At 40.8% G+C, this 14,734-nt stretch overlaps 1 protein-coding gene across 1 annotated transcript in view; it reads left to right on the top strand.

Annotated features, from left to right (window-relative positions):
* The first annotated feature begins 223 nt into the window (after positions 1–223).
* Positions 224–14,734, top strand: part of SUSD5 (sushi domain containing 5) — a 43,875-nt gene continuing 29,364 nt past the window's right edge. Inside the window, exons 1-2 of the mRNA XM_037387179.1 lie at positions 224–469; positions 8,733–8,910. Coding sequence (XP_037243076.1) covers positions 376–469; positions 8,733–8,910 — 272 coding nt within the window. The 5' untranslated portion in view covers positions 224–375. The remainder of the gene's footprint in view (positions 470–8,732; positions 8,911–14,734) is intronic.

Here is a 14,734-nt window from a genome sequence, read left to right on the forward strand (position 1 = left end):
CTGGCTTTTACATTTCTTCCACCGTGATCCGTTAGGTATTTACCGACAGGGTAATGTGACTTTTCACACCGGCTCCCTGCGTGCACTGCCCTGCAGACTGGGCTGGATAAAGCCTCTCCCCAACCCCAGCTGGCTGGACATCTCCCCCCCACCTCCCCTCCCCTTCACACTACCCAAGCCAAGGATTCCTCTCTCCCTCCCTCTTTCTTTTTCCACCCCTCCCGCCTTCCGTGCAAACCCAAGACACAGGATCCTGCCGAGGGAAAGTGCTCCTTGAAATCATCACCACAGACCCCGCTGCGAAAGTGCAGAGGAGGAGAGAGAAAAAGCCTCGGCAGCCAACCTCCTGCAGCTGAGGGCTTTGCAAGCAGGGCAATGGCTTCAGGCTCTCACAGATTCTCTCTCACCTTTCTCCAAGGCGTGGGATCTGCCTTCTTCATCCTTCAGATCATCTCTGTTCAGGCTGATGGTGAGTCCCCCATTCAGTTTGGGCTGGGTTGCTATGGCTGTAATGAAAGCTGTATGTTGAAATGTGTTCTTGAAAGAAAAAAAAACAAACTTAAAAAAAACAAAACCAAAACTACTTTTTTTTTTTTTTTTTTTTTTTTTTTTTTTAAGAAGAAACTGAAATACATGCCCCAGTTTGAGTTAGGAAACATCTGATTCAGAGGTTTTTGAGACTCTACAAATATCCTGGGGTTAAGGAGAAAAAGGAAATAAGATCCCAGAAGGCTAAGATTATTTTATTACAACAAAACAACAGGATAATGAACTTTTCAAGAGGAAATAAGAATAACAAAACAAAGCCAGAACATGAATAAGAAGACTCAGCTCTATTTTAGGAGAGCTCTCCTTATAATGAGGAGTATCTTTTCTCCAAAGAGCTTCCCCATCTGCCAGATTCAGATGCCCCCCAGTATTGATTTATACAGGCAGGTACTTGAGGAAGGGAAGACAAGAAGTCAAGGCTTTTATAACCTTTTCTGTTCAGTACCACATGCGCCAAGGATGGCTGCTCACCTCTCTGCACCTAATCTGCCTCATCTGCCCTTCGCTGCTGAGGGATGTGATCAGGACACGAATTTGGCTGAAGCACCAGCCACCAGTTACTCTGAAATGGGAATTTTTACCCACTGATGATAACTCTGAACAGCTGTATCCCTTGAAAGTTTCCAGTAGCTGATTGCCCTTTTAATGATTAAGCCTGTAGTAGTGACGACCAGCTTGCCTTAGCAAAAACACGATTTATTTTTGAAACAACCGTGTCTTTTCCTGGGAGAGCAATGCTGAATGGCCACTTTTTTTCACTTTCACAGCTGCGATAGATTTATGCCTGATCTCAGGATTTTTTTTATTTTGATACACTAATCCTTTACCACTGAATTTTGCTGCATTATTCCACAGAGCAGATCTTAAACATTATAGGGCAGTAAACCCCTCTTTTTTTTGTTCTTGGAGTATTTTTCCTCTTTCACCTAAATTTATTTCAGCTGATGACAAAGTATGGCAAAGCAAAGGGAGAAAATTAATCTTGCTTGTATGTTTCTACCACTTTGTGTAAATTACCATTTATACAACGGAGCCCTGTCCTGTAAATTTGAAGAAAACACATTTCATTAAGAATAAAGGGAAAGAAATACGTCGGGCAACTGCACTGTGTTGCAGCAGGCAAAACTGCGATTCTGATTTTGGGAAATATTCCTTCCCTAGTGAAATGCCTCAGAAGTGAGGGGGGAAAATGCATACCCATGAAAGACGGTTCTCCGCAAGAAAAGGGTACAGAACAGGAATAATTAATTTCCCTTGCTAGGAATGCTTCATATGAACAATTCCCTTATCTTTTCAAAAGCACCTCCCAAGTTGTCTTATTTCTATAGAATCAGTAGCATCTTCTTGGTTCCTAAACAGTCATCCTCTAAAAGAGAAAAGGGAAAATAATGTTGGAGATCATTTTAAGGCACAGTTCATGACAGATTTTAATTGCCATTCAACAGTTTGTCAAATTCATGCATGGGAAAGCAATTATAAGCATTAAAGCGTAGGATATCTGAAGCGCATTACCGTTGTAGAGCATTATTATATTACTGTAGTTTCCATTTTTAACTTCCAAGTGTCATTGTGAAAAATGTGCAGGTCCCTCTATTAACATGTTTTTCAGTATATTCTCCTAATATTAATATTCAAGCAGACAATTGTAACACTGCCCTATAAGCCATCTGGCTTATTATACATTGATACAGAAGAAAACACTTCATGTGAACTTTAAAATTTACCACTGCCTGTGGGCTTATGTATCTAAGAAGATCTGAAAGTACAGAACAGGATTAATACTTTCTTTTATAACAGTTTCTGGCCTGATCTAGACAGGAAAACACCTTCTCATTTGTGTAAGTTGTAGGTGAAAATACAACTGTGCTACTCTCTCATACACGTCACTAAAGTGCCAAAGGACCTTTCTGGGTGACACATATGTATGTGTGTATTTGTTATTTTTAACTGAAAGTAACTGACTGTTTTGCAAACCACTGAAGGGATTTTGAACTCACCTTGTAAAAACCCCGTGAAATCCAGACTGGCCCCTGCTACAAGCAAACCTCCGAAACTGGTTACAACATATTTCCCTAAGGAAGACTTTCTCTTTATTATCTCGCACACAAATAATGACAGAGAGCAGGCAATAAAACTGGAGACCATCGAGGTCTGCTGAAGGTGTAAAGCCTTGAAGCTTAATTGATCTCTTTTGACTAGTATTTACCGCAGCCCATATTGCTGTAGCGCAGATAGGCTCCATAAAGACCAAGGTGAATGCCGAAATCAAAGATAGCTTTGTTTCGCTTTGCAGATTTTTGACGATGGAAATTTGCTTGCTCATAGCTGTTGAGGTCACTGTCAGATGGACAGAAGGCTTCCCAAGGGCTTGCTCCTGCTCTGATGTACTGTGGTGTGCCACCACTGTTAGTGTGGTTACTGGAGAATAATACAGATTATCGTGACAGTTATCATGACAGGTCTTGACTGTGCCGGTGCAAGCGCAGGCTGTTTAATATTTCTTTGCATTTGCACTGGAATAGGAGAAGAAGAATGCAGCTTCATGCATCTCACACAGGAGTTTCCTCTGACTATTTTTGACTCCCTCATTTGTCTTTTCATGGCTGCTAAAATACCCATATGCCTGAATCGTAGTTTTCTGCAGGGCACTTGCTCGGAGACAGAGCACATCAGGAGAGAAGCATGGTGATTAATTACCTTACTAAGACACCCCTGAATTGAAAGACTGTGCTAATTGCAAAACTTTACTATTTGTTCCAAAGTGGAGTTGGTCTGTTGGCTAAATTTGGGTTACATGGAAGACCTGTTGGTCAAGAGAGTCATCTGGTAGTGACCATGCATAGCGGCTGCAGAGGCTGCAAGGGAAAGGATTCTGAATCCAGAAAGCTAGGCACAATATATAATGATAGGCACAAAAAGCTAGAACCAGATATGTCTGTTGTCAATGGTAGGAAAAAAACCTACTATGCTCTTTCCTTTGGCTTGCTTTGCACTTTTTTTGTAAAGAAAAGGAAAAAAGTATGCTTTTTCTCTTTTGCTGTCTCCAGATGCGTGCATATGAATAGCAGGTGTCTAAGCATCTCAGGCTCCCGCTTGCAAAACAGCACACATTCTTGTATGTTCAAAAATAAATGCATAAACAATTCCAACTATTTGATTCTAAAGCATGTAGTAAAATTAAAATTTAAGCTCAAACTGAATTTAGCTGAGGAGGAACTCAAAGGTGACCTCCTAGGTTTTCTGGTTTTTCTGATGATGTAATATTTTAAGCAGTTTGAATTAAAGAAGACATCATTCACTTTAGTTTCTCGCAGAAATAAATCCTACATTCAAGTACACTAAGCAGAACTGGTAATTACCCAAATCTCTGTCTGTAATTGTACAGTTTTACTGAATCCTCCACCCTTACTGTTACAATCAAGGCCATTGTTACACACAGCCATAGAAATGGAAATTAAATTGCTCTTGAAGTACAGAAGTGACCTTCCCTTCCTCTGCTCTCTTTTACCTCAATTTAAAGTTTTTAGCACTTAAGTAAAAATAAATTATGCTCCACATTTGCACATCTTTCACCGCATTTATTTTGTTGAAACTGATTTAAGTTTTATCCTTTGAACTAGTAAGTACCACGCTATGAGATCAGCGCGCCAGGCGTGCATTTTAAAGTACTTTCATTTTACATAATTTGTGGGAGACATTTTTATTTCAAAGTATATTTTGCTATGCGGTTTTCTGTTTCTCCTTCAAGCATGACGCAAATCCTGCTGAAGACATGGAGAACTTTGAACTCATTGCAGCGGGCCTTGAACCATACCTATATGCCTCAGAAGAACTTGTTATATCTGTTACTGCAATAAAATAGATTAGCCAAACTCTTCTTGATAACCAAGAAAATCCCGCTAATTCCACTGAGATTCCTAAAAGTACATAGAAACAGGTTTTGGATTGGTTTTATTTTTGAAGAGTCCCTTTTTTGCTCCTCCACGTATCTGATTGTAGATGGCTCTTCAGTCTTAAAAACATAGCAAGGCCCAGCTGTTAGAAGCTGAGCCTAGCAAAATTTGAAAATGGAAATAAGGTGGAGTGAGAGTAATGAACCATTGGAACAGTTTACTATAAAGTGTGCTGTAAATTCTCCCTTACTTGGAGTCATTGAATCACGACTGGATGCCTTTTGAAAAGACATGCTCTAGTTCAGCCATGAATTTTTGGACTCGATGGTGGAATTACTAGGGGAAAGCTACAGTCTGGTTATGTAGGAATTAAACAGGGTGATAAAAATGAACCCTCTAAGCCCCGAGATCTATGCTTCTATGGGTATGTTTTCAATCAGAATATATTGGGGTACTCTTAAATAAAAACTATATTCAGCTGTTGCTTGCTTACAAAGTTTTAGTGACTAACAATAGTAAAAATGATTCCTTTGTCACTATATCAAATATAATCAATATTCTGTAATAATAGTGATCAGATGAGGGTAGAGGCTAGCAATATAATATAGGCTAGTTATTAAAGAAAGACTCTCTTTGGTTTCAAGCGTGATTTTTTTCTTCAGAACTATGAATCCAGCTGTTACTTAACAGTTGGAAGAATTATGTCTTATCATTTACATTTTACCATTGAAGTTAAAACTTTTTCATTAGTTTCAAAGGGGAACCTAAGGAAACTTGCTGTGACAAGGTCATTTTGCATTCTAAACCTGCTAAACTCAAGGTGTGCCTTAAGCCTCCAGAGGAAGACCAATTTGCATGGATTTTTAGCTTGATCTTGCAACCAAAGGGACTGGCTTTGTTTAAAAAGGCTTCAGAAAAGTACATAGAGTTTTGGAAACAAATTTCCACGCTACCTGTCGCATCATTACGGGAAAGAAAAGACACAGGCAGAAATGAAGGGAGAGAGTTGAGAGGGAGCTCGAACATGGGGGCTGTTCAAAGGTACCACAACCAAAGGCTTACTACATTCTTCACAAAAATAAACACAAAGACATGATCCTTCATCTTGTGCCTTATGGAAGTAAAGAGCAGTCTCATATTTAATTTCACACATTTCAAACAGAATGACAATACATCTCTTGATATTATCTCAGAAAGAAAACTGATTTCAACTACTCCACACTGTCCCAATGTGCTAGAGAGAAAGGGGATACCATCTAAAATTTTCACAACCCCAACACCAAAAATTACTGTGATGTCATCAAGTATGTGAGACAAACCTTATTTAAAAAACCTTTCTTTACAACTAGCAGTGATAAAAATTTTACAGATAATTTTACAGATATTTAACAAGGACCTTTAGATCTCCAGCTTGAAAAAGACACCACTTTTGTGCTAAAAAGTGAGAAAAATTCAGTACATTAATGTCTCAAGCATGTTAGCTGTGCCACTGTAAGGTGCAGAATTCAATCTCAGTGTTGTACTCTTATTTATTTAAGGGGATTTCCTGTTTTGACATACTTTTGTATTTTTCTTATTACGATGCTAGGATGTCCGCTGTATTTTTTTTTTTCTTTCTGTAATGCCCCTCAGTAATGTGATACAGCTCAGGGTGCTGGAGATCCAGCTATCATTCCATTGGTCAAGCATCCGATAAGTAAACCTTTCTTACTATTATATTTTCTAAGTAAGAAATCAGGCAAAAAAGAGAGGGTACATCTTCAAAACTGGGCAGGTAGCCATAGAGCTTCTAAGGCTTTGGAGAAGATTCCCAGGTCCGCCTGGTAAGCAGGTCAGCCTTCTATATCCACTTCTGGCTAACCAGAAATTCCTACAAAGCAGTTCACTGTAATTTTCCCAACCGGTAAGTCCTTCCTAGCTTACCCTAAAATCTATTTGTCCACATAGTCTGGGCATCCCAGATACCTTTTTGAAGGACAAGACTCTGTCTTGGATCAGCATCTTCATAGTTTCTAGTAAAAAGTTAATTTATCTTAAGTACTAGCAAACACATAACAGTAGCTAAGGAGTTGTCTCGGCCTCAGTCTTGACTGTCTAAACTCCTCTAAAACTAATTGTTACTTACTGGCAAAAAGACTAAATGATGGACTTAATTTCTTCTAATTACATCTCGATGGAACTTGATCCTTAATGATTTTCCTTTCTTTAAGTCTTGTAACTGAAATACTAATAGCTGGAAAATAAGGATTACTGCCATGGCAAACTAACATTTACGATTTAAGTCAAATGCTACACAAACGTGCCCTATATGTCTTTGGTGATGCATCTCAATCCTGACAGTCAAACAGTGAAATGCAGAATGTGGACAAGTCTTTATCTGGGGTGAAACCTCAGTAAAGCATTACAATTAATCCCTACTTACCTTTACGAATGAAAATTGTTCCACAACTCAAGAATGATTAAAACCGTCATCTTTATGCTTATATCTCCTCTCTCCCTATGCCACGCGTGCTTCACTGCATCTATTCATGGCTTTGGGAACAGCAGCCTCGTGTGCATTATTTGGGACATTTTTCAAAGAATCCTGACGTTTTGGTGCTGAGGACTGTAGAGGCTTGCTTTTTTCACTGCTCTGTGTAAACTCCCCTGTTCTAATTACAACTCATTGTATTGATTAAAGTTGAGAATAAAGGGACAATGTCATCTAGTGGTTACGACGTTGATATATGCTGCTGGGTTGCATTCCTTGGTCAGCTACTGTTAACTGCCTGAGAAAATCACTCTGGATACCCTGAATTTCTATTCCTTCTCATCGCTGCTTGTCTGGCTTATTTAAATTGCTACCTGCCTGAGTCAGGACAACTTCTTGCTGTGCACATGTAGATTTCCCATCAAAGTAGGAATCTTCATCAGGACCCATCTGCACTTGCTAGCTAATGTAAATACAAATAACATGTTTACGTGAAAGAAACTTTGCATTTTTTGCTGTAAGGACTGTGATTCTTCCAGTGGGTTAAACTGTGCACAGGTGAGAATGGAAAGCTGTCAGGGGCAGAGCTACCCTGTATTGGTTCCCTGTATTTATGATTAGATTCTGATATATCAATTTGTGGGAGTTATCTGCAGTGGGGGTGGCACTTGGTGCAGAATCAGGCTGAATCAGTCTGAAGGATTCCTGATGTTGGCCAATATATCCTATGACTGTGAAGCTAGCTACGTAGTGAACACTTGGTACATGCTGGAAGCTATACATTCATATAACCACTGCCACTAAACTACATTTGAAATAAGACATAAGTGTTTCTGGGCATTTACTGAATGAACAGTGCTTCGAAGTTGTCTTTTGGCACCTGCAAGGAACCTCAGCCTGTACCTTTGAAATTTAGAAGGTATTCTGAGGTATGTTATCTTCAGAAAGAAGATGCTTAATGGCAATTTCAAAGTCAGCACTGTGAAGTCTCATTGTTTATTTCTTTTTCTGGAGGCACTCAGCTAATGTGTTTATTCCATAGCCCAGTAACTTCTCAAGCTTCATTGCCAAAACCCCAACTGCCCTGTTCCCAGTTGCCAAAACCTCTAACTTTCACCCTTACAGCTTTCACAGTGTTAGATAAATCAAAGTAAAATAAACTGAACTGAAAATAAAAACAACGCAAGAAATTGTTATGCTAAATATGTTCTCATGCTCATTCAAAAAACCCTTCCATTAAGAAAAAAATTCTGTCTTTCCAGAAAGATATGAAAACAAAGTGGCTTTGCAGCAGCCTTTAGGCACAAGTTGCCATAGAACTACATCATTTTGATTTTAGAGAATAAGTACACATCTATTTCTGACATGGAAGACTGGGTTGCAATACTGGCTTTTAGATTTGTGCTTACTTTATAGACGTAGTTGATAGAAATGTAATTGTAAAATGCTTAGCAATTAATTCCGGTGTTACAGCCGACAGGAGATGTTCTGACTTTTATATGTGCATGTGAGAGTGTCGTGCTTTCTCCAGATCTTAAGCGTAGTCCTATAGAGGCAAGACAAGCTTCTCATATGGGCTAGGAACAAGTAGGGGCTTAGCCGTACCTGCTTTTCTGTTGGTGAACAGAACTAAAAGAAAAGCTAAAACAAAGGTACTTAAAGTGCTGATAAAATTATTTCTTCCAAGAAGTAGGTTGCTCATTAACATGAACTTAGGAAAAGCAAGAAGGCTTTATTTGGTGATAATTTGCAATAATTTAGTTGAATATCTGTTGAGTACAATACCATGACGAGTGACATGTCCTTTCTTGGTGCTGCAGGGAAAGTGTTTGCGCTTGAGTCCAAGAACAACTCTCAGGGTCTGGATTTAGCTGAAGCTGAGAAGGCTTGTGTTGACTTGAGTGCTCGCTTAGCAACTGCAGAAGAACTGAAAAGGGCTGTTCTGGACTGTTCTTTCGCTGGCTGCACCACAGGATGGCTCGCCAGTGGCTCCACCGGGTAAGGACAACAGTATAACCCTTCCTGAGAAGTATGAATGACAGCTGTCGAGCAGTTTTTTCTCCTTGACTGAAAATATTAGTGAAAAACACTGACCACAGCTCACGCACCATGACATATAGATAAATATGCCACTTTCCCCACAAAATCAATTTTTTACAGGTAATATTTCAGGGGGACACATATTTGTCAGCCTCAGATCACGTATTTCACAGATCTGAGGCTGACAGATGGAGCAATTCCCCCTTCCTCTTCCCTTCTGCACTGTGTCGTTGCGGTTCCTTTCCCCCTGCCCTGTGGTGGGGTGCCGAGCCCCGACGGAGCATGAGGACACGGCGCTGGAGCTTGGGCTGCCACTGGCCCTTCATTCTCTGTGCCTTAAGAAGCTCAGCAAGCTTAGCTCCTCACGGAAACCATGTACCTACCCCAGGCAGCTGCGCATGTCTGAACAGACAACAGGCATGTTCACATAGGTATGACATTAGAGGTATGTAGACATGATAGCGCACACCTGATAGAGTTTTTTGAGGAAGCTCACCAGGGAACTGGTATCGTCACTTGATGCTTTGCCTTGCAAAAGATGTACTGGCCACCACAGATTCTCCAGGCAGCATTGTGGCCTCTGTAGAGACCAGTTCAAAGCAGGAACACTAAAGTGTCCTGTGATGGAAGCTGCTTCCCTCTGTTGATCCCTCTATCGATTGTGGTTTCATGGGGCTAAAGTCAGCCTTCACGAGCACTCCAGAAGCGACATTCAGTGATATTTAAGGTTTTGAGAACTTATGCCCACATAGGTGCTAGGTGCATGCCAGAGGCAGCATGGCCCTGCCACCATGCCGCTGTGCTGGGGCTGATGAGGGCTTCCCAGACTCAGGCTAACTCAGACTCATTCCAGCCTTGCACAGGTCCAGCTATGTGGCACTGCACTGGGCAAGCACCTATATCCCAGCTCCCAGTCACTTCCAAAATGGAAGTCTTCACAGCATGCCTCAGGAACAGGTTTCAAATGCGGCAAAGAGACCAAATCACAGAAAATTCAATTTAAAAAAAACCCAAAAACAGAATGGAGGAGCTGAGGATTGGCATGAATGTCTCATGCCTCTGAAGCTGGAACCATACAGGAATTGTCCAGAAGGAGCATGAGTAGATCCAAAGCCCCTTCTGTCAAATCTTTTCTTCAGCAGGTTTACCAGCCACAGCCTTACCATAATAGGTATACTCGTTCCCTTGAGGTGCTTCACAAAGTTCTCGTGAGTTAGAGCGTAATATCTCATCTACTATCAATGTTCAATGGTGATAAAGCTTTGTTTTATCAAGGTACTCTTTCCAAGTTCCCAGAATCTAGTGTATTATTGGATTTTGTGACAGTTATCAGTTATTTAAGTAAGCATTGGTGTTTGTGACTATTTTCAGTCATAAAGTTTCAAAAGGACAGAAAATTGCTACTAGTAATGAAAGGTGATGTTTAAACAATCTCAAGCAAAAGCAGCTGGTTCTGCTGATCTTTTTCTTTCCAGGTGAAAAATGGTTTGAAAAATTATTTGTATGTACTTCTGGTCATTTAAAAAAAAATCCAGAAATCTCTCAGGATATAGGACAGTGATCTAAACTCTAAAACCTTTTTTCCTTAAGCCAGTTGCTGTGATGCCATGCAGGCTGAAGAGCCAGGAAAGCTATTGATCTCTAGGAAGTACATGGCAAAGTGGTTGCACGGATTCTTTTATGCAACCTCTGTATTATGTGTTATGGAAGTAAAAAATTATGGCGGTAGGAGGAAAAACCATCCATCTTTTATCTAAGCAATACCACTAGTTAGTTCTGAGAGATCCTCAACTAATTACTGCAGGCACTGGAGCTACAACTATTAATATCCCAGTTGTGGACCTATCCCTGAATATCTTCAATATCAAAGTTGGATACAGTGATAGTATTGTACACCATGATGATGTGAGAACATACACATCATACCAATGGGAAGGAAAGGAAGATTTTTCACCCCTTCCACCTTTCTGTACTCCATTCCTCCAGTAAACCTGTCCTTAATAGGCAAGTCTCTAAACTATTTATCAGCAAGGATTTTGTGGGGGCACATCAGTGTGCCACTGCTGTGCAGTCACCACATCTGACCTTCACCAGAGAGCTTCATCAGAGAGAATAGTTCTTCAGAACTGGAATTTAATAGTTTTCTTCTCTGGGACTATTTTACCCATGGCTGGGCAAGCACCAGAATGTACGTTACTTGGTTCACTGAGCTGGATATTTTTGACTCGGGGGAAAAAGAGGAAAAGTATAATGCGTAAAGAGGCTACACTGGTTTCATGTTAGTTAATGCAGCTCTGGAGAAGGAAATGAGCAGTCAAGTGCAAAGTATGCAAATAGGACAAAGTTGTCCAGGTAGGACAAGCTCAAGCAGAATATAAAGATTTTCAGAGGGATTTAGATGAACAGGCAAAATGATGACAAATGGAGCTCAATGATAATACATGTGGGACAAATATGCAATCTACTTGAAAAAATAGAGTTCTGATTTATCTCTGTCAGCCCAGGATAGATATGAGGACATCACTATGGACAGCACAAAGAAAACCTCTGTCAAACTGCAGCTGTGGTAAAAACAAACAAACAAGCAAACGAAATTGCTAGAGTACTTATGGAATGGGGTGGAGAATATGAAAAATATATACATATATATGCACACACACATACACAGATCAGCGTAACAGTCTCCTTTGGAATATTACATATACAACTGTTACCACATCTTAAGAAAGGTACTAAAGGAGGCTCAATAAAGGGTTCAAGAATTATCAAAGGAATGGAAAAGCTATTAAGAAGGCACTTAAAATATTATATTAAATTATTTATTAATTTAAAAAATCTTAAATTTAAAAATTAAAATTAAAATATTAATTAAAAAATACAGTTACCCATTCAATGCATTGGGCATTAACTTGCTAAATGGAAACGTGAAAGCAAGGGTGAAGGATAGCTGGTAAACAGAAAAACTTCAATCCAGACTCAACTGATGTAACACGGGGAGGGGAAAGCAGGCTTCACAGCATGCCCAGGAGGTTACAGGAGGAGGGAAAAATATTTCCAAAATGAAGGACTCCTCGCTGGGCACACCTTGTGTTATTTATCTTGATGGACCTCCACATGGTTGAATGAGACCCATGTATGCCAGGCCCAAAACTGTTCAGCACTTTATAGGTTGGATCTAAACCCTTGAATTCCTCCCAGCAGCTAACTGGCGTCCAGTGCAGATCCCAGAGCTTTAGTCTGATACTCTCCCATATCCTCTTGGACCGTGTACATCAGAAAGGAGATGAACAGGAGGGAACATGATGAAAGAAGTTCCTAATTTCAAGAAGAATGCAGTTTGGTTTATTTATTTGGTGCCTGAGAAATATCCCGATCTTCCCCCTGAGGAAAAATGGATTAGCCATTGGCAGTTGCAGTAAACACAAACAAATTATGTGAGTGAGGTCATTATAGTGTTGCAGATTTTCTGACATGCTTCAGTCCTCCTTCCACCACATACTTAAAACTGAAGAGGAGCTGTAGCAGAGATGTAAGGACTTTTTCACCTCTAGATCAATTTTCCAGGTCAGTTTTCCAGGTTTGCACAAGTCGGTGATTTGTTCACCTCTGATGGCTATTTTATGGGCTTAGTGAATAATTACGGTCCCACTCCTAGTAAATATATCCATCACTGTTGGCTTTTGTGTCCTTATTATTATTTTTACAGCCAAATCAGTGTCCGGAAACCTGTGGGCGTTTCTCCTGTTAGGACTGAGGCATATCACTGGGCCAATGTGTGTGCCCGCTCTCTGGGCTGTGCCTCTTGTATGGGCAAAGAAAAACTACGCGGTTTGGGTGACTGTCAAATTTCTGATGACTCATGTGTCAGTATGGATCCATATATAAGTATGCAAAGATTTTGAGGTTATAATGGGATATCCTCTGCTGGATCCAATGAGGTTGTGGCCACCCAGCTTGCTCCAACCTACCTCTTATAGACCCACAGCAGTGACTGCTGCCTCCTCAGCTGGGCTGGTAGACGTGCTCATCTCTTGTCTATTTTAAGTCAGAAGTGAACAGGGTGGGCAACGAGTACTAGTTAGGGTGCTGAAAACCATCGTCCTGCAGAGTGATGCGGGTGGAAGAAGACAGCGACCTGCTGGTGGAGATACTCACGTCGCGCTCTTTAACCCACTACAGTCCCTGCAAACTGGGCGAGCCCAAGCAGCAGGGCTCAACAAATGGGGTTCAGTTCCACCGATGTAGGATGGAAATTGATTAAACAGGGAGATCTCTGCCAGCAAATCCAAAAAGACAATAAACTGGGTGGTTTTGTGGTTTGAGCAGCCTGGGACAGAACCTCTTTCACAGGCATAAGGGGACGTTTTTGTCTTCTGCTTTCGGTTGTTCAGACCAGCCCAATTCAGAGTTTAGGGCTGTTTGCACAGGAAAGTCACTGGCAGGTCCAAGGGCTTGGGAACTGTTGGAGAAGAGCCACTGACAAGTAGATGGGGGTTAAGAAGATAAGGGGTAAATTCTTGCAGCAGCCTAGAAGTAAACTATTTACAAGTTAGTCCTGATGTGTGTAACTTATAAAGCATTACACATTGTTACCTTTCAGGGAAAGAAATGTCGTTAGGCAGGTCTCATTTGTCAGACAAGCCCTAATATCTATTTATACTACAAATGACACTCTTACGATTTATTTGCATGTCAGACAAGTGAGTCAGTAAATCCAGCAAGCCACCTGCCAGAACATAAATGAAAAAAGGTGGCTGTGTTCTCTGAAGGGCTCTCACTGCTATCTTTTGAATTCAGATGTTATACTGGAAAACCTTGTGTCATGTCCTCCAGTACTGGGCAGCATGTCCTGTAGGGTCTTGTGTTTATTTCTGGGGTTTTTGAAATTCGGAAAGTGAACGTGACGCAGTTTTTCTTACGATTAGCCTTGTGCACAGAATAGCAGAAAGCAGTTATTTATTTTTTTTAATTGTAAACAACCTCAGCAGCTTGTATTAAGATATTCATAGCAAATTTACTCATTTCCATCACTTTTCTAGACTGAAAAGCTGAAGCTGTCCTATTCCCTATCCTGTGCCTTACTCGTCTACAAAAGAATGAAGCCATGTATCCCTTCTATAAGGGCTTTGAAGCTCTGCAAGGGCTTTCTATTCTACAATAGATCCCCTGCAGGGCTGCCAACCTGTTCCTTTGCATGGAATTGCCCTGGGCTGGTTCCTACACAGTCCCTGCAGGATTTATTTCCAAGGGGATAACTGGAGTGAGCAAAAAAAGTCAGCTAGAATAAACCTTGCTGTGGGAGTCAGAAGACTGGGGTTCTTTTCTTGGCTGGCCACAGACCAGAGGTTTGCCGATAGGAAAATTACTTCATCTCTATTTTTCCTTCCTTTTGTTAGCTCTTTGGGTTTTGCACTGACTCCTATTGAATGCTTCTACAGTGTCAAGCACAACAGGGCCCTCGCTGCAGATGATACTAGTGGGAAATGTAATAATAAGACTCAGAAATGGCATTTCACAAGACTACCTGCTTCTTTTTCTGCCTACTGCATGGGACTCGCCCAGCACCTGGCAGTAGGGTAATAACAGCACATTTCTTGGGAAAGAAAAAAGCAATATCCAGGGAAAGAAACAAGGGTCAGTTGCTAACCCTTGCCAGTCCTCTCATCTGTGTGTGTAAACCCTGGGACTTGTGGGCCCCATGAAATATATATAAAATCTATAGCACACACTATAACAGGCCCACTTGCTTATTTACAGAGAAGCAGTCCTAACGATACGTTGT

This window comes from Falco rusticolus, chromosome 4, assembly GCF_015220075.1.
Source record: "Falco rusticolus isolate bFalRus1 chromosome 4, bFalRus1.pri, whole genome shotgun sequence".
Classification (NCBI taxonomy): Eukaryota; Metazoa; Chordata; class Aves; order Falconiformes; family Falconidae; genus Falco; species Falco rusticolus.